At 41.9% G+C, this 21,211-nt stretch overlaps 1 protein-coding gene across 1 annotated transcript in view; it reads left to right on the plus strand.

Moving 5' to 3' along the window:
* The window catches only part of LOC117049592 (death-associated protein 1-like), a 33,064-nt gene extending 12,841 nt beyond the window's left edge, over positions 1 to 20,223 (plus strand). Inside the window, exons 3-4 of the mRNA XM_033154387.1 lie at positions 18,835 to 18,877; positions 19,782 to 20,223. Of these exons, the coding sequence (XP_033010278.1) occupies positions 18,835 to 18,877; positions 19,782 to 19,901 (163 nt within the window). The 3' untranslated portion in view covers positions 19,902 to 20,223. The remainder of the gene's footprint in view (positions 1 to 18,834; positions 18,878 to 19,781) is intronic.
* The last annotated feature ends 988 nt before the right edge of the window (positions 20,224 to 21,211 follow it).

Below are 21,211 nucleotides of genomic sequence, written 5' to 3' on the forward strand. Positions count from 1 at the left end.
ACCATAGTCAACTGTTAAGCTGCAGAGTACGAATGAATTATTATCAGTGATATTAATACTTGAATGGTATTTGCTTTCTCCAGAGATCTCAGGACTGTATATGTTTGCTAACCTACTTTCCACTCACAATAACCTTATGAAGTAGGTTAGGCTAAGAGAGAAAAACTGTCTAAAAATGAACAAGTGAGCTTCATAGCTGAGCAGGGATTTGTATCCCAGTCTCCTGAACTTGAGTCTAGCACTCTACCACACTGGGTCTCTGAGGAATATGAAGTGTGTGTGTGTGTGTGTGTGTGTGAGAGAGAGAGAGAGAGAGAGAGAGAGAGAGAGAGAGAGAGAGAGATGTCATGAGGGCTGTTAGTGAAAGTGGTTTTAAGAGACCTTCAAATTCCAGAGTTAAATATTTGATTTTGTACGGAAAGAGGGTAAGAGAATTTTTTTTTTAAAAAAAAATGCAAGCAAACCTCCCTAGCATTTTTTCATTGTTCCAATCTGGGGTTTTTTAAAAAAATAAATAAATCTTGGAATACCAACTGTCTCTCTCTGTCTACACTCCTCCACATGCAGCTGCTGGGTGACCTTGGGCTAGTCACACTTCTCTGAAGTCTCTCAGCCCCACTCACCTCACAGAGTGTTTGTTGTGGGGGAGGAAGGGAAAGGAGAATGTTAGCCGCTTTGAGACTCCTTCGGGTAGTGAAAAGCGGGATATCAAATCCAAACTCTTCTTCTTCTTCTTTTAAAAAAGGTCCTCCATCCCTTGCTTTACAGTATATCCAAGTTTAAAGGCATCATTCACTGCTATCCCATCTAGTTCTCTTTCAGTATTTCTTTCTTTTGTCCGTATTTTTTCCCTAGATAGTCTGGTATTAAGGCCTTTGACCCCATGTACCACAGTGTGACTTAGGTTTGTATTAAAAACACACACAAAAGCGTGGTCTGAATCTGGCATGCCTTTACCGCTGCAGTTTACACCATTGATCTTAAGCGTGGTTGGGTCATGACCCACAAGTCTACTGCTCTCGCTAGTGGCATCATTTCGTTTTTAATTTGGTTTGAAAAGAAGAGGGGAAAGTGAGTGGTATAAAAACAGGCGTATTTAAAAAATAAAAAGTAGTGTCCATCTTGGATCTTGACGTTCAAGGCAAGGTCTAGATCTGAAAATGTTACTATTGAGGGACTGTGTGGCAGAAATTAAATGCTAACTATATTGCAAACACACCTGTTTTCTCTCTCTCTCTCTCTCTCTCTCTCTCTCTCTCTGTCCTTCTGCCCCAAGGCAAGTTGATAAGTAGTACAAATATTCAAGGTGAACAGAATGCTCCCAGCAACTAAAGGGGATGTAGAACAAGTTGTTCGAGTTGTTCTCTTTATCTGTTTGTTGGTAGCTTTCAAAATGACCTCTCTGCAGTTAGCTTGCTTACCCCCCCCCCGCGCCCTTTAGTGACAGAGAGCTTTGAAGGTCAGTGCATTTTTCAGATTTGTCACCCAGTCCATATTCCTTGTGAGTGCTACTGTATTTAAGGAAGGACACCGCTGTGTCCCTCACTCCTAAATTACAGGCTTCCACCACCATATTGGTTATGCAGATGTTTCCAAAGGGAGATATTTGCCCCTGAATTTTGATCTTGCTTCCAGTGGACGGGGCAAAAAAAGGTTTTTAACCGGAGCAAATATTTCTTCCGGGTCAAATTCAAGTCCTTTTACCTCTTGAATGGTTTAAACTGATACTGAAATGAGCCAGGATACTCCCTCTTTTTCTCTTTCTAAATGCCACCTTGAGCAAATAACAGGTTTTGCCATCAAAGCTTTTTATTTGATGTCCTGCGCTTCAGCAGGTTTTCAAGGCATTCTTGATTAAAAGTAGGCCCTGATACCCTAATCTTACATTGTTGAAGCTTGACAATAAGGTATGCACGCTCTGCTTTGAAAACCTGATATGAAATCATATCAGCACTCAATCATACATTTAAAAGTGCATGTTTTGTGCTGTTGCTAAAGCAAGCTTGTCTGTTCTGCTTCACTGTAATAGCATGGCGTCTTTACCACATTGTGCTCAGTCAACATGATTATGTTTTATACAAATGCCTAGTTCTCACAAATAACAGATGCATTGATAAACCTGTTACTTGATTGTGTATCACTTCAGATTGCCGGTGGGGAATCGCATGATTGAACGAGCCCCCATACAAAATTTAAAAAATAAAAAAATCCCCTATTTTGCATATTGAGGAGAAGGCCCCGACATCCAGATTTCTGCACGGAGAGAATTTTTCCTATGAATGAGCATTTATTTACGGCATTCCCCAGCTGCAGTCTGAAGTGGCATAGTCGAAAAAGGTTTACCATTTCATCTGCTTTTTTTCCTGAAAACCAGGCCAAAGTGACATTTAATTGGTGAACTTGTCCATGTAACAGTTGCGTGCAGAATCTGAATTCTGGGAACTGAGCTTGGTTCAAGCGATGGCTTCCCGAGAAGGCAGAAGTCACGGGTTTTATCCTGGCTTGTTTACTTCCAAGGCCCCATGCCATCTGAGATAAGGCAGGTGGTTGCACACATTTTCACACGAAATAAAAACTGATTGATTGGAAATAAAAGTTGAAATAAAAACTGATTGATTGGAAATTCCTCCACACAAGTGCCGTTGAAATGAATGGAAACTATACAACAGCACATGTGCAGATTCCATTGCATTCAGTGGTGCTTATCCAGTTTCCATCTGATTATGCCCAGTGTACTCAATTGCGTACAACTGGGCGTAAAGACTGCATCCTAATTTATATCAGCAGCTTTAATAAATGAAAAGGGTGGAGGTGTTTCTGCCCTTAATATTTGCCTTTTTTATTTTATTTTATTTTATTTAGATTTGTATACTGCCCTTCATCAGGGCGAGTCACAGGATAAAATACATGGTAAAAAGACAAGTAAATAGTTAAAACAACAAAACAATCCCCCCCTTAAAACAATCTTGACATCCTTAGTCCTTCAAGTCACAGTTGATCAAGTGTTTGTTTAGAAGCACATTTCTGTAACCATACAGATTTCTCACAAATTTACTGTAAGCTTTTCAGCTACCCAGTGTATGTTTTATACCCAGGGTAGTATCTTTTTCCTTATCTTTCTTGCGCAGCGAGAAGAAACAGATTGTGCTGCCTGTGAAGCCTCCTTTAATGAGACAAATCCCTTAAATGCGTGATCTCGTGCCCTCTTGACTCATGCTCCTTTTGAAACACACACATACACAAAACATCACTCACTTTTGGTATGCTGTTGGGACAGTAAAATTGCTCTGCTACTTGGGATACCAGGGGCCATTCAATTAAACAAGCAAGTTCAGAACTTCATAGTCTTGCAGACCACTGTTTTGGTTTGCACGCTTTTTCTTATATTTACCATATCGCCAGTTGTCTGAAAGGCTCCAAAATGAAAACTACTTCTGGTCTCCAGTGCAGCTTTACTTGACCACACAAGGTGAGGGGGGGCGTATTCAGTTGACATTGGGTAAGTATTGCTTGACTTGCACATACTCTGTTACCAAGATATTTGTTTGGTAAGGCTCTAATCTATAGCTGCTAAGTTCTGCACTCAGACCTTTGCCCTCCCGTTTTTGTAATGCTTTCTTGCAGAACCGGATTAAAATGAAAGTTTCATTCATTGTTTTCATTTAAAATATGCTACCTTTTTGGGGATACTAACAGTATGCTATTCCTTTTCTAAACAACTTACGATCTATTTGAGAGAAACATGAAAAAGGGGGAAGGGGAAGGAGTTAAGGTGTAGGAAAGATGCAGGTGAAGTACACATAGAGTGGTTTGGGAATGGATTTGCCAAAGCCATTACTCAGTGGTTCCAGTTTAATTTATTGGCTTCATATTCTACCAGAATGGCCTGTGAATGTTCTGTAGAGTGAAAAGGTTTAGTCTGAAGGTCTGTTAAGAAGCCACCAATCAACTGAGTAACTGAGCTCTCCTAGACTGGAGTTTTCAGCTTCGTATTATTTTTGTAGTAAGGTTGATCATCATTTATTACTTTCTAGCATATTAAACAAAATTGCTTTCACTTCTTACTTTATGTACATTTTACTTACCTTTTGCACATTGTCTTCTGAAACATACCTGAATATTTGGAAGTGGTAGAAGGAATGGTGGTTGGATTTAAGAGTTCTTCAATATGTTGTCCATTAAAAAAAAAGGTAAATGACCCCTGACAGTTAACGTATAGTCGCGAACGACTCTGGGGTTGCGACGCTCATCTCGCTTTACTGGCCTAGGGAGCCGACGTTTGTCCACAGACAGTTTTTCTGGGTCATGTGGCCAGCATGACTAAGCCGCTTCTGGCGAAACCAGAGCAGCGCACGGAAAAGCCGTTTACCTTCCCATCGGAGTGGTTCCTATTTATCTACTTGCACTAGTGTGCTTTCGAACTGCTAGGTTGGCAGGAGCTGGGATAGAGCAATGGGGGCTCACCCCGTCGTGGGGTTGCGAACCGCCGACCTTCTGATTGGCAAGCCCAAGAGGCTCAGTGGTTTAGACCACACCTGTAAATTTCCAGTAATCTCTGAATACTCCACAAACCCAACCTATGAGATTGTCTTGTTGTTCAGTTTCTTAATTTAAAGGGAACCTGATAAATGTTTTCAAGCTAGATAATAGTTTCTGATCTAAAATCTATATATCCTGTGAAATGTGCATGCTTTGCATTTCCCCCATCAGTATATTAATTAATTACTGTTTTACTTCTTTGAATACTTGAGTTACAATGATAATAGGCAACTGACAAATGTAATTCCGTCACTCAGTATAAGCTGTTAGGTCAGGTGTGATTCAACATTTAAATTTAACTTGAAATATTGTGCTTTGTATGTACAGTGTTGAGAAAAATTATGGCTGCTCAACTGGAAGAAGAGGCATTACTTTTGTATAATCCTTTTAAAAGGGGAGGGCGGGGAGGTGCTGCGGGAAGAAGCTTTAATTGCTGATGCAAATGAAACACTGGTGATTGCTTACCTGCAAAATTGTGTGCCTCTGTCCTCTCTGTTTTGGAATGTGAATTTCTGCTGTCACATCTTACTGTGGTTAACTGCCATCCCATGCGGTTCAGATAGCATCAATGCCGACCTTAATGTTAACGGTGATTAGGCCCTATATGCCACTTCAGAATGCAAATGGGTCTCACAAGTTTAAATGACCCGACATGTACGAATTAAAATGTTGTCTCACCTTGTGAGTAGCAGAGAGGTTCATGGGACAAAGGTTTTGCCAGATAACTCGAGAAGCGGATTTCCCCTTCAGACTGCAAACCAGAAGCTTGATAATATTGAAGACTGAAAGCAGGCACTTCCTTAAAATGGTTTGCCAGGGCACCCTGCAAAAGTTGGTAAGACTTGCACTGCTGGATGAAAAATATATATATATATAGCGCTGTTAGAATTTCATCTAAAGTTCTGGTCATATGAGACTTCCATCAATGAACCTTAAAAGGGCAGTGAGGTTTCTTCCTTTGATCAAAGCAGAAGTTCAAAAGAATTGGTTCAAGCCCAGATAAGTAGGGGGTCAGCTCTGTAAGGTATTGTTATCTTCCAAACCAACATAATTAAAATTGCCTCTTTCACAGTCATGGAATGCTCTAAGGCTCTGTCCAGGATAAGATGAAAACTGACAGAGTAGCACAGTGATATTGGCTTTGAAATGAAAAAATATAATTGCTGCTAATAAGAATAGGATTTCAGGCATCAACCTGGATTAAGTCCTGGCTAGGTAGACAATTGCCTGGCTGCCACTGCCAATTTGCAGTCGGTCATCTTCCTGGGCTTTCTCTTGCATGTTGTTGGGGTGACGGCGGTGGTGGATACTGGCACAGAAATGAAAAATCTGCCTCCTACAAGGCAAGGAAGTGGACTTAAACCAAGTCAGCCCATTGCCCCATTATTTGCACTGGTTGACAGTGCCTCTCCTCTCCAAGGTTTTAGGCAGGAGTCTCTTCCCCCCCCCCTCCCAGTCCTGCTTGGAGATGTCAGGGATTGAACCAGGCAAAATGTGTGTCCTGCACACCTTGCACCTGAATCAGTGGGCCTAGATGTGAAAAATTCACTTAGCAAGTTTTGGGTGGTCTTGGCTGCAACCCTTTATTTGCAGGTGCCCCTGGCAACTCCCTCCCCTGGATTTTATGAGGTAGTGTGGGGTTAGTTTCCTATCCATGAGGAGTCAGAAGGAGGGCGGGGTCAGCCTTTCACTTGGAACCTGACTGGGACACACTCATAAGCTTTCTGAAGCAGTAAGAGAGCAGTAAGAGAGACATTCTGAAGCAGTAAGAGAGATTCCTGCCAATGCTGAAAGTGTCAAGATGGGAGCTTCCTCCTTTTTTGGAGGGGGGGCAGGCAGGTGTGGAGGACTGCCTGGTCCTGAATGGGGTAACTTTGCCCCTGAAGGACCAGGTGCACAGCCTGGGAGTCATTTTGGACTCACAACTGTCCATGGAGGCGCAGGTCAGTTCTGTGTCCAGGGCAGCTGTCTAGCAGCTGCATCTGGTACACTGGCTGAGACTCTACCTGCCCGCAGACTATCACGCCAGAGTGGTGCATGCTCTAGTTATCTCCCACTTGGACTACTGGAATGCGCTCTACGTGGGGCTACCTTTGAAGGTGACCCAGAAACTACGACTAATCCAGAATGCGGCAGCTAGACTGGTGACTGGGAATGGCCATCGAGACCATATAACACTGGTCCTGAAAGACCTACATTGGCTCCCGGTACATTTCTGAGCACAATTGAAAGTGTTGGTGTTGACCTTTAAAGTCCTAAACGGCTTCGGCCGAGTATAACTGACGGAGCATTTCCACCCCCATCGTTCAGCCTGGAAAATGAGGTCCAGCTCCGAGGGCCTTCCCTCACTGCGAGAAGTGAGGTTACAGGGAACCAGACAGAAGGGCTTCTCATTAGTAGCGCCCGCCCTGTGGAACGCCCTCCCTTCAAATGTCAAGGAAATAAACAACTTTCTGACTTTTAGAAGACATCTGAAGGTGACCCTGTTTAAGGAAGTTTTTAATGTTTGATGCTTTATTGTGTTTTTAATATGTTGGGAGCTGTCCAGAGTGGCTGGGGAAACCCAGCCAGATGGGCAGGGTATAAATTGTTGTTGTTGTTGAGCATTTCCTGGTCCAAGCCCCAGCTTCTCCAGGTTGGGTTGGAAGTGAGCCCTGTCTGAAATCCTAGAGAACTACTGCCAGTCAGTGTAGGCGATACTGAGCTAGTAGACCCAATGGTAGCTTCCGATGATGAGGGTTTTCTGGGTTGGAACCTAGCAACTCCAGTGTAACATGAAAAGCAGCTTCTATAAATAGTGGGATAATTAGGCACCATAGTACAGTCATACCTTGGTTCGTGAATGCCTTGTGAGTCAAACATTTTGGCTCCCGAACGCCGCAAACCCGGAAGTGAGTGTTCCAGTTTGTGAATATTCTTTGGAACCCGAACGTCTAATGCCGCTTCCGATTGGCTGTAGGAGCTTCCTGCAGCCAATCGGATGCCATGCCTTGGTTTCTGAATGTTTTGGAAGTTGAACAGACTACCGGAAAGGATTCCGTTCAATTTCCGAGGTACCACTGTATACTTGTTCATTCTTCACAGACATGCCTATTAAGCCGAAATCATACTGATAAAATAGTGTATTTTGGGCACATAATATACAAGCAAGTGAAGGTTGTTTTTGACAAGATTCCTTTGAGGCTAAAAAGCTTAGTAGAGTTCAACATAAGGTTAGGCATTATGATGGATTATGAGAAAATCCACAATTGTTAGGATAATGTTTCAGTTAGGGAGAGGGTGGATTCCCTTTCAAAACCAGACATGGGAGAAATAGTATTTTGACCCTCTAAGTCTACTCTAAAGAAGTTAGAGCCCAGCCTACAACCTGAACAAAACACTTCAGCAATGTGTTAATAGGCTATATATAAGTTCACACTGCTTTTCTCTGGCTCTCTGGGAGAATTATTTAGGTTTTCCCTGTTATCAACCAACCTCAGAACTCTTATTAGCTTAACCTAGGTTTTTGATCACTTAACAATCCTTTTATACCAACAGTTGAGATTTACTGATGAGTTTCCTCCACTCTTTCACTGCACACAATTGAAGTGATGTTTGATTATAAGAGGACTCAACAATAGTTAGTATGTAACCAGAAAGCATCAATATTTTATTTTACATATTATTAAATTTGTATACCACCCTTCATGTGAAGATCTCGGGGTGGCAGGTTGATTAATTCCATGAAAAGGGGGTGTTTACTGGATGTGGGTGGCGCTGTAGTCTAAACCACTGAGCCTCTTGGGCTTGCCGGTCAGAAGGTCGGTTGTTCAAATCCCGTTGCTCTGTCCCAGCTTCTGCCAACCTAAGCAGTTTGAAAGCTCACCAGTGCAAGTAGATAAATAGGTACCGCTGCGGCGGGAAGGTAAACGGCGTTTCCATATGCTCTGGTTTCCGTCACGGTGTTCCGTTGCACCAGAAGCGGTTTAGTCACTCTAGCCACATGACCCGGAAAGCTGTCTGTGGACAAATGTCGGCTCCCTCAGCCTAAAAGCGAGATGAGTGCTGCAACCTCATAGTCGCCTTTGACTGGACTTAACCGTTCAGGGGTCCTTTCCTTTTTACTGGTGTGCCCTTAAACATTGTTCCAAAGCATGGAGGCAAAGTATTAACAGTCATTCTCCTTCTTCCCACCCCACCCCCATATTCCATTCACGCTAATAGAGCCCACTGGAGTGCATTGAGAAAGTAGGAGTGCTGCATGCTTGCTTTGCTCGGACACATTCTAATTAAAATAATGGAAACATTTACATAACTTGGTGGCAGTAAGACATTAAGCTAAGATGCCACTCAGCTCGTTGGATGGCTCGCTGCAGATTATTGCTGTTGTCAGCCATTTATGTAATGCCAAACGGCATGCTGCTTTGGAAACAGGAGCTGAAAGTGTGTGTTTTTGAGCAACACTAATCTTCATGTAATCTGCGTAATGTGGCAGATGGCTTGCCTGATTTCCCCACCCCACCCCCACCCTGTGAATGAAATTAAGACCAACGTACTCTTCCCCCCGCTCCAAAGACTTCTGTCTTCGGTCTAAAAACTGAAATCCTTTTTCCGCGCTTCGTTATTTTAACTAGGTAATTCTGTAATGTTTTGGATGTAATCCAGTGGTGGCCAAACTCGTCCCTCCAGATGCTTTGGGGACTACAACTCCCATCATCCCTAGCTAACAGGACCAGTGGTCAGGGATGATGGGAATTGTAGTCCCAAAACAGCTGGAGGGCCAAGTATGGCCACCACTGATATGATCTCACTGGTGTGCTTCTAAATGATACCAGGTGCCGGGAGTATTGCCTTGCTTGTGGCCTTCCTGGAGGCATCTGGTTGGTTGCTATACAAAACGGGATGCTGGACTAGGTTGGCCATTGTTTAGCTCCAGAAGGTTCTTCTCATGTTCTAGTGTGGCTTCTCCAGGCAATGGAATTCCAGCTGCTTTTGGACTACAATCAATGGCAGCTGTCATAGTTGTGCTGGCAAGGGTTCATGTAGTCCAAAACATCTGGGAAAGGGGGACCAGGTTTTAGTGTGTGCTTATTGCTTTTGGTTATAGTCGTGTACCTGTACGCTTTTTTGGGTACAGAAGCAAAAGGGGTTGGTGTAGAAACGCAGTATAGATTAAATCTGGTTTGGGATTAGAGGGAAACTGTTTAAAGGGTGAAAAATGGAGAAAGGTCATCAAATGGCACAATCCCTACAAGAAGGAAGCGCTTCTTTGGTCCTTCACAATTTCATCGCTTTAAAGAGTGTAAAATGTAGATGGAGTCAGTAGGACTTGATTTCAATCATTTTTTTTTTTACAGAAAGACTCATTCTTGCTGGTATAATCTTAATATTTACAACCAGATGAAGGTTTCATTTTTGGAATAATAAATTTTCAGAGTAGTTTTTACAGTTATATAAAAAATTACTGATTTGGAAATTATTGTGAGTTTTAATATGTTAACTGTTTATATTTGGACAACTTTTCTGCTGTGCTTTGTTGGAAGGAGAGAAATAATCATTTCCTTAATAACAATTTAAACAATTTATTTAACTAAAACAATAGCATATGTATCCATGTTTTTTAACTGATGTGGTTTAAACGGTTTTTTTATAAAAAAAAAAAAACCCAAACCTTAGACTGAGTTTTAGCACACATGTAAAACTTAGAACAAATCCTTATTTCCTGATGAATAGCCTTTGGACTATAATGTAACTTAAATAGAAAGCTATCTTTAGAAAGATTTTTCCTCCAAAAGCATTTTATTTTAAAAATCAGATTTAAATTTTAAAAATTCTGATTTAAATAAAAAACATCTGATTTAACTTTTTTAAAAATCAATTATATATATATTTATCCACCCTGGATGGAGCAAATCTGCAGCAAGAGAATGCCACCATTCCTGAAGACTACCACTTAGGAATGCAAGTGATGTACATGTTTCATTGTGTCCTCATGCATAGAAAGATGGGGGGGGGGCTTTCCTTGCTCACACAGAAAACTTAGCATGTACTTAGCCCTTTTTTGCACACACCAAGGGTAGTTTTTTCATTAGCTTGAGAGAACATTGAATTCTGTTCTGCCACCCTCACTTCTATTCCTGAAGCAGTGCAGTCACGGAAAGGCTGCACCATATGATACATTCTTCCTTTCCCTTTTCATTCAAAAAAAATGAATTATTCCCTTTCATTTGGTAATGGAGGTGGCTCAATGGATCACAGGCTACAATGATGCCCACAAGCTAACTTGCAGCTGCTGGGTGTATCATCCCCATTCATAAGGGTGTGATAAAAGTGATGTGTTTTCCCCCCTCAGTTGTTCTTGAAGATTACTCGGTGGGATGCTGGTGTGTTGAGGGGCCATGTTCATGACTGTTGTTCTATTCAGTTGCTACATGCATAATGGAAAACAGATTATTATGGATGAGGGCAAACTGTGTTTATCTGCAGTGTGGTTTCTGAGCTGGTGTCTTGTACAACAATAACTTTGAAGCACAGTGTGACAGCTTGCTCACTTCTGGTGACGTGACATGATCCACTGTCGATGCCGGGTTGTGCGTATGTGTGTAAATCTGTAAATGGTTTATATGTGGGATGTATCTTGGTTATTGAAGAGAGTCTCTTGCCTCAGGGTAAGGCTTTCATTCTATGAGGCTACCTTAGATAAATCTTCACAGCCTTTACCTAATGTTGCTCTAGGTATATGGGGAAGAGTCTGTTTTCTGTTTCTTTCATCACCCAGGATTGCTGAGGCATACAAATACTTGCATGGGTAGGTTTTGGTTTAGTGTGTCTTGGTGTTTAGAAGGGGAATTAATGTTTGCTGTCAAAAGGTTCCAAGGTATTGAATGGAGAATCTTCTTTGAGCTTTTTGCAAGCAACATGGTGCCTGAAAAGGGACTCTGTGGGTTTAATCGGCGACCTAAAAATTGTAGCCTGAGCTAATGTGGACCCTGTGTCCTTGAAGCCATCTTCAGGTACAGTAGAAATATAGGTGTGTTCAGCAATGAACACTGCAAGTGGGAGTCAGCAAGAATCCCCCAAATTGGCTGTGTGTTTTTAATAGGTATTAGGGGCATGGCATTCTACCTTTATGTAGTTTGTGGAGCAATACCAGCTGCTTGTAGCAATTGAGACCACAGCTTTTTCTACCTTCACTGACTGACTTTAGGGATCTTGAGATAATGCCTCATTTGAAAATCAAAGCATTACCCCTTATATCCCTGCCTCCCTATCAAATGATTGTACCTGGTTAGGTACATCCTCGGGGTTAATATTGCCCTTACGCTTTCTGTAAGTTCTGGAGCAGATGAAAAACTAACATTCCGATATAGAAGTCCTGTCTTCTTCACAGAGGAAAATTGCATGCATGTGAAAAGTCATTGTTGTAAATAATCGATAGGGGGAAGTTGTACACTGGCAAAATAACTGTGCGTGGAAGAAAAAATTCAATACACCTACAAAGCATACACATAGCTAGCATAATATTAATAGGGGGCATTACCAGTAGGTATATAGTTGCGATCAAGAAACTTAACATGCCTCATAAATATACCCTCTTGCGAAGGAGAGATAGCCTATAGCTTTAGATAGTGCCTCACAAATGCCTTGTAAACACAAATCTTTTGATCTGGCAGAAATGAATTACTGTTTTTAAGAGCTAGTGCCTGAGCCTGTCTGCTTAGAAGCACTGTCCCAGCGATGGATTGCGGCCTGGTAGTTAACGTGACTTAAAGCAAACAAAAAGCAGTGGCTCTTTGGGACATGGGATTGTAAAGATTTTGCTCACTCCTGCTGTTTTCTTTCAGCCGTTGCCCACAGAGCAGCTCAGTTCTTATGAGGGCATTGGCTTCCTTCTGCTTGTGCAGATAAAATCATGAATGAGAGGGAGCTAGAACAGAGGAAGAACTTCTTGGAGGCTTCAGTATGATTTGGGCATTTGTGTAGTCTGTATCACTTAAAGCCAGAAGCAAGTGGAATCAATCCGCAGTTATTAGAAGCCCGAGGGCCTTTGCTCCAGCATATTTTGCTTCTCTTGAACATTGAAAATTCATCTTATTATTTTTTTAAGAGTAGGCGTATACTCACTAGTTCCTCACATATCTGAAAATGCTTTAAAACATGACATGGTCCTCAGAACCAGTTTCTCAGAGGTAGTTAAGCCATGCATATTGGTTCTTACTGAGTCTTGAACTCTGTGGAAATAGAGACCAAATAAACAAAAGTAGCAGCACCTTAAATTAGGCTTGGAAGCAAATGGGAAGTCAGTGTAGTTCTTTCAAAATTGGGCCCCACTTTGTAGAACCAGCTAGTATTATGAAAGACAGGTTCTATGCTAATTGAAGCTTTTGAGCGGTCTTCAAGGGCAGCCCCATGTATAATGCATTACAGTAATCTTGCTGGGAAAGTCAGTAAAGGACAGAATTTAGTGTCATTTCCATTCACCACCACTCACACTCACTTTTGCCCTCCACTCGCCCACGATAAGGATCAATGATTGGAGAGATTGTCTCTGTGTGCTACCTTCCATCAAACTGTGATGATGGGAGTACAGGAGGGACTAAAGTAGAGATTTTCAACATGGCACCCATGGGTGCCAGTTTACCACTATCTTTTCCATCATGCAGGAAATCTACAATTCATCAGAGACTGCTAGGTTTTCCTGCTCAGATCCTGTTTGCTCAGTTTATCCTACATTGAACCCCCACCCCAAAGCCACACCCACAATTCATTTGATTTCAGGATTCGGCTTTCATCCATTCTGAACAAAGGAAACATAGAAAGAGTTTCCCTTTGTGAGTATTTGTGGTTGATATAGGTGCTTTCTCCGTTATTGCTGGGGCAGTTGGTGCCCGGAGCATTTTTTGGTCCTATTTTTCTGCTCATTTAAGTGAGACAGCCATTTTGTGTTATGCCACACATCTCACTATAGCCATTTTGTGACTGGCACCAGTAGCACTTTCGCAGGATTTGAGATGTGCCCAAAGTGGTTGGTGGTCCCTGGACAAAAGGAAAATTCATCGCTACTTGACAGCTGGAAATTCTGTCTGGTTAGAGAATGATTTGTCCATGCAGAATCCGAATTAAGAGGTGGGCTTGAGAAAAAATGGATTGATGACCCATTATGACTCATTTCCATATGACTGGTTTTTTAAAAAGTTAGAGCAAAGCACATAAAGACTTACGGTAACTCTTTATGCGCTCTGAGAAGTTTTACTAAATCAATTTGTAAATAATTATTGTTGAGAGACTGTTTCTGTATAGCTACTTTATTTGTGTGAAAATAAAAGCTTGTGCAATATAATGCATGGAGTGTTGGACTTGTACGGGGGGGGTAGAGAATTACAGTGGACCCTCCAGATACGAACTTAATTCGTTCCAGGGGTCCTTACGTACCCCCAAAAGTCCGCAACATGAGGCGCCACTTCTGCGCACGTGCACGGCGCGATAGAGTGCTTCTGCACATGCGAGCAGAGCACTTTTGCGCATGCAGGTACAGCGAAATCCAGAAGTTTGCCGCATTCACAACCTGAAAGTTATGTTACCCAAAGGTAACGTAACCCGAGGGTCCACTGTATTCCAATGCCCACTCACCCTGTCTCAGAAGCTCTGTTCCTCCATTCAACGACCATGTGCGACCATGAAATGCAGAAGGGAGTATTGGGCTGCAACTGGCAGCCCTGTCGCAGCATCCCTGCCCTTAACCACCTACCCCAGCATTTCCACATTTTGCTGGAAATACTGATGGGAATTTTTTTTTGGGGGGGGGGGACGTTGTGGCAAACCCACATAGACTTCTCCCTGCAGTCCGGAACCTCACATGAAAAATCCTTTCATAACTTTCTGCTCGGTGGCATTGGTAGTTCTGCTGTCCTTTTATGCTTTATGTCCATACCTGTGTTTTGAACCTATAAATGGGACTTCGGTCCAACCTACCTCTCGGGGCTGTTGTGAATTTAAGATGAGAAATCTTGTGTGTATCACCATGAGCTCCTTGGAGGAGATTTCATTGAACTTTCCAATTGACATCTTTATGAATTAAACGTATGTATGCGTGTGCGTTGTGTCCCGTCCCCCCCAATCGCAAAGAATTACATTATTTGCAACTGTGTTCTAAAATTAGAGGAAGAAAGGATCGGCTTGTCTTTTTAAGATTGCTTGTTTGCCTCTCTGCGAAGTTCGGAGGCTCAGCAGTGCCATCCTGTGGAAAAGCTTGCACATTTTCAGCCTTGCACATTAGGTTGCCAGGCAAGAAAACCTCCCTCTTGTGAAGTGTTTTGGAATGCTTTGATTCTGTGCCGATCTGCTAGCGAAGAATTTGATATGTGAGAAGCAAATTATCAGCAAGTGGCAGCAAAGCATTTCAAACCTTGTTTTAACTTCAGGACCACTCGTTAGAAAAGTCGCATCGATCAGGTGAAATATTGAAAACAATAGAATGAAGGTTGAGCACCCCCTGCTATAGTCACTCTTTGGACTCTATAGGATTGGTGCCTGCTTACAGCTGTATCAAAGCAACTAGATGGTTTTTATTATATTCCCTCAGGTCAGGGGAAATCCATACTTTTTATTAAAAAAATAGTTGACAGTTCCCCTGTGCTTTTAGAACTCTCTCTTTTTAAAGTATTTTTACACTTAAACCTTCATCTGATCTACTATCCGTTTTCCACAAAGGTATGAGCAATGGGTTATTTCCCTAAGTATTTTGCATAATAATAATAATAATTAACTGTTTTGTCCTTCTTCCCCGAAGATCTGGGAACCCACACTCTTGCTTATTTGGGGACATAGCATTTCCAGACACGCGCCCCCCCCCATTCAGGCATTTACCACATGCTGCCCTTCCCCCAACTTCCTTTGCATGCCAGTAAAGCCCCCCCCCCAACCCCCAGTCTTCGAGACTGGGAGGTTTGATAACACTGCGTTCCCAGTTGCAGTAAGACTTTGAATCATGTTCAGCTGCACAGATGCTCCCCGAGTAATTTAGTGTCCTGGTTCCTAATTGCATGGGGAGTTTGCATGGGAGATTATGCTGCCTGCAGGTGGTTTTATAAACAAAAGTATTGATTTTGACCTGTAAATACCTTCATGGCTTGAAACTGACATATCTAACAAGTACCCCGTATCTCTCGTACCATTATATCTCTAGCTGAGTATACCCTAGGAATGAGAGAGAGACCAGGAATTTTGAACCAGGTGTGAGAGGCTCAGTTGCAGGCCTTGCTCCATGCTGACTATCCCATTCCACATCCAAATAACAATTCCACATATAGAGAGAATATAGAAGCACATAATACTGGACTACCGTATAGTTGGGGACGCGGGTGGCGCTGTGGGTTAAACCACTCTGCCGCTTGGGCTTGCTGATCAAAAGGTCGGCGGTTCGAATCCCCGCGACGGGGTCAGCTCCCATTGTTCAGTCCCAGCTCCTGCCAACCTAGCAGTTTGAAAGCACATAGTGCAAGTAGATAAATAGGTACTGCTCTGGCGAGAAGGTAAACGGCGTTTCCGTGCACTGCTATGGTTTCGCCAGAAGCGGCTTAGTCATACTGGCCACATGACCCAGAAAAACTGTCTGCGGAAGTGGACAAATGCCGGCTCCCTCGGCCTTTAAAGCAAGATGAGTACCGCAACCCCAGAGTGGTTCGCGACTGGCCTTAATTGTCAGGGGTACCTTTACCGTACAGTTTTTGTAAAGATTACTGCAATGATGTGTGTGAATTACTTTGAACAGACTTCAGAGTGGTGTGTGAGTACTTTATAAAATGAGATGGAAGTGCTGTAACAATAATAATAATGATGAAACTAAAGACCTCAAATCTTACAGGATGAAGGCAAAAACACTTTTTAGTATTCCTCATATATCTCATTTCACTGGTTTAGTGGCCTTTTCAACTAATCAGTCTTCTGTGTGAGTTCTCTGCAATGTCAATAACTGCCTTGTTTAAGCTTTAGTAATATGAAATTTAGAATTCCATATTATAGGATTAAGAATAAATGAACTCCTTGAAGATATTGATGTTCAACAGGTGCTTTTCTTAATAGAAGCACTGAGTGCTTCAAATATTTCATCGTAAGCAGGTGTTGGATGTCTTCCCATATGTTATGATGTTTTAAAATGAGAATATTCTCTCTGAAAGTTTAGGTTTTATAGTGGCACTTCTTTGTTTTCATTATTATTTTTAAATTGCATCTGTTTATATTTGCTAAATGCATTTGTTAAAAACAAGTGTTCCCTACATTAAAGGAGGCAGTCCTTTAAAAAATTTATTTATGAAAGCCTAGAGAGAAAGGTATGCTGTATCTTCAAAACAACATCTGTCAAACTGGTTTTCATCAGATTAAATATATCCTCAAAGCAGCCATTTATAGCTTACAAAATACTAGAAATGTAGGTTACACTATGCGTGAAACGCCAGCAGAATGCAAAGCAATTGAAAGAATGAAACCCTGTTTCCTCCTCCCTTCCATTTCTCTGGAGGATTGGAGAAGGAGGAGGGGAGACTGCTGTCAGGATTTCTCTATCCCTTTCTATTTTTAGCAGCTATTTGTGGAGATGGCAGCGTTGCTGATGTCAGGATGCTGTAAATATCATAAAATCAGGGAATTGGTGTCTTGATCCAGAAATCAGACTCTTGATTTCTTCAGGAAATACAGATGTGCAATATTGGCCCCTATAATTGGAAGGCAATATGAAGGCTCTAGAAAGACTAGGCCTGGTATAAATACTAGTCACCTGTTCCTCTCCCCCCCCCCCAAAAAAAAATATTGAACAGAGCAAGCAAGCGTCATCTAGCCTTCACTTCCAGTAACTCATCTCAGACACTCTTGCTTGGAGACACACATTCTAGGCCTGTATGCAGGTCCAATCGGTCATGGCCCCAGCCTGGCTCTGACACACGGGAAGTGAATTATGTCAGGGAGTGGAATCCAATCGGTGAACTTGCACTTATGATAGGCTCTGATGTGGAGGTTCCTCAGCTCTCTGGAGCTGATTTTTTTGAGGCAGCAAAGGGAATCGGAAAAGACACTTGTCCTCTTTCATTAGCGGAGGCATCCACTGACTCAAAAACACCTTCATCACCACAAAGAAGGGCACCAGTTGGTTGTCAGAGATTGCTTTTTCCAGCTTTGTTCCCCCCCCCCCCAGCTGAGCCAACTTGAGGTAGAATCATGTGTTCTTGGTGGGGGGTTTTGCCTCATTTTCCTGAGAGGTTGCCCTTAGATTGAAACGGCTTTCACATGGAAGTCTCCTAAGTTGTCTCGGCAGAGAGAACCAGTCCATACTTCTTTGACCCGAGAGGCTTCATTGCAAACATTTTCTTTGAGCAGTGCTGGTAGATAGATCTGGTGGCTGCAAGTGCTTCTCAAAAAATGCTACTCCAAAATTTCATGGTTCAACTGAGAACAGTAAAAATTGAAAGGTCACAGGGAGAATATGTGAGGAAATCATTCAAATTCAAATTTGCCATTACGAAGCCTTTCGGAAAATGTCATGGCAAGCAAATATCTGTGCGGAAACTAGATTTCATGTTTTATTAACACGTTTGCTATTCATTTTTTCTTACTGTCATGTGTGTTTAAGTGCTTAACACAAATTTGAAAAGTTTGTAAATCAAACATCCTCCCCAGAAATGTCATAACTAGGTTTCCTGGATTTTGATGCTGTAGTGTTAGCCTTAAAGACTGATGTAATATTATTTGCCTTATGTTTACTACTAAAACTTGACCCATCAGAAGCTGGATTACTGCTTTGCATTCTGGGCACAGCACATTTTAAACTCCCACTAAAGCAGATGATAAGGTAGTCGTAGTTCCTTCCATCCACCCACTCCTTCCACAGCCCTCTTACAAGCTCTCCACCACCCATTGTACCAAGCAGAGCAAAGAAAAGGAGAGGATGACTTGAACCCCAGAGAACGTAGACTGAAGGACCTGTTGCTGCCTTGTCATATTGCTTATTTGGGGTTCCATTTTTATTCTCTCTGCATTATTTAATTTTGAATCTAGAACATCTAAGAATAAATCTTCCAAACTCAGCCATGTTTGCACCTCTGGTACATTAAGTAGTACAGCAAGGATGGGCTGAATAGATAATTCATGGAGATTGCTATGAGAATGTTAGTTTCCAAGAGAGTGTCTGGTTGTGTTCATTTAAATTGATTATAAAGTCTGAGTAATAAAATCTTTGGAATTATCTGTTGTGGCTTTTTGCCCTCTGGCTGTATCAAATGGGCACTGTTCAGTTATATAGCTAAATATTCCTCTTTAATTTTCCAGTCCACCTAAACCAACTGTGTTCATTTCTGGAGTCATTGCAAGGGTGAGTTTCCATCTTTGTTAATTTTCAACTGTTTTAAAATCAAGAGAAGCTTTGCCAGTTTCTTGTGAATTTCAACTTCCTTTTGGTTTTGATCTGATGTCTCCCCTTCTCATTTTTAATTTATGTCATCATTCACACATAAAGTCCCTAATATATTATAATATATTATATTATATATTATAATATATAATATATTAGTACAAAGATTGAAAGATAACACAGCTCCTGACCACAGGCGCACAGTCTAATAGACAAAACCCCAAAAGGAAAAGGTATGGAGAAATTACCCGAATTGCCCCTGCATGAAGTACATCATTTAACTTGTGTGTGTGTGTGTGTTTGTGTGTCAGAAAAGGGCTACTTGCTATGCACTTTATAGTGCAGAATATGGCCTTATTCATACCATTTTGGAACAGCATGTACATTTTGAATTAGAGAAAGATTGTGGGCACCAGTCACAAAATGGATGCCATGGAGAGACTTTGCCACCGTCTTCCCACACTTGGTAGGCAGCAGCGATGCAGCTACCGGAATGCTCTCATCGCGATACTACAAATTCACACACATCAGCTTGCCAAGTTATGCAGCGATTTGTTTCATAAGTAGTAAAATGTGCAAAACCTGCATTTTAAGCCAACTTCGTAGATTCCTGTAGAGCAGCTCATTTTAACTGATCTGGTCAGCTGCAGTTTGTATACACCATGGTCATTTCAACAACAGGTAAATGTTTATAAATGGCAAACTGATTTGAACCACAAGCTCATATTCTATAGTCCAAGAAACACTTTGTAAGAATCTCTGGCATTCTGGCATGTCAGGCTGGAGCAAACACACACACAACTTGCAGATGAGACAGGTGTTCTCTCTTTTTCTTTTCATTCTGATGTGTTTGTTTTTTAATCAGGGTGATAAAGACTTCCCTCCAGCTGCAGCCCAGGTGGCTCATCAGAAACCACATCCCTCTGTGGAAAAGCATCCTCCTGCACAACATGTCAACCAACACATCCACCAACCCCGCAAATGAAGCTCCTGTCCCAGGATCCAGCCAGTGTTTACGGATGGAATGATTTAAGAGATTTGTGCTACCAGATCTTTTGAAAGTGGTATCTCATGCTTTTGCCTTAATTGCCTATGGTTTAAATGGTTAAAAAGGGGTGGGGGGTGGGGAGGGAAGAGTCTTCAGTCCTATCAACTCAGCTGGAAAAAACATGTTCCTGTGTACTGCCAATCAAAAAATATTATGGTCACAGAAATGTAACAGGATTGGGAAACCCTAGATCTTTGAATAATTATTTTAAACTTTTTCATTTCTGGATTTTGGCACTACTGGAATGCATTAGATTGGGGTGGGAGGGGAAGAGGTGTATTACTTTTTGCCTGCCCTCTTCTGATGAGAGGTTTTTAATGTATGAGTAACTTTTAGGGCATCCTTGCAATTATTTTTATTTTTATTTTCTTTTTCTCAAACAGCGCAATTATTTTTATTTTAGTCTAGGATATGAAAGGACCAGAAAATTCTCAGATGGGTAGATCTGTCTTGCAAAGTGTGGGTCTTTAGGAGATTTATGTCGCAGCCTAGCCAAAGATGAGCCAGCTGGTTGGCCCGAAGTCTACATCCCCCCCCCCCAAGAAAAACCTAACAACAGAGCAATAAGAGGCAAGAATCCAGTTAAAATGGCAAGATTAGATGGTCTGCCTATTGCTACACTTTCCACATGCTCAGAAAGTACAGGAACCGTTTCAAGCCCTTGAAACAGATTTTAAGCCTGCAGGAATTACACGACAGCACAGCCATTGCTAAATACAGTCGTACCTCTTGTTACGAATGCTTCAGGATGTGTACAACACGGGTTACGAATGCGCCGAACCCGGAAATAATGGACTGTGTTACTTCCAGGTTCGGCGGTTCGCACATGCACAGACACATCAAATGACGTCATGTGCAGAAGCGCCGAATTGCACCGCGCACATGCACAGACACGGCGCTTCAGGTTACAAACGGGACTCCAGAACAGATCCCGTTTGTAACCAGAGGTACCACTGTAGATAGCTTCAAATTGTAGGATCTGGATGAATCACATGTTTGAATGCTCCGCCTGCAATCTGAAGTGCCTGCAGTCCAGGAAGGACCCCGCCATATACAAACTTGAATAATCTTACAGTGGCAATTTAAGATCTATGTTATATTAATGCAGTAATGTGTGAAGTACTGGTGGACAATGACTTGTCCTTTTATTTCATCACAACAAGAGTAAATTAGCTCTAGTGTGTGGCAAGTGGTCTCAAGATGGTGGTGTGTATTCTCATATATATCTGTTAGATCCATTACACTCA

This window comes from Lacerta agilis, chromosome 7, assembly GCF_009819535.1.
Source record: "Lacerta agilis isolate rLacAgi1 chromosome 7, rLacAgi1.pri, whole genome shotgun sequence".
Classification (NCBI taxonomy): Eukaryota; Metazoa; Chordata; class Lepidosauria; order Squamata; family Lacertidae; genus Lacerta; species Lacerta agilis.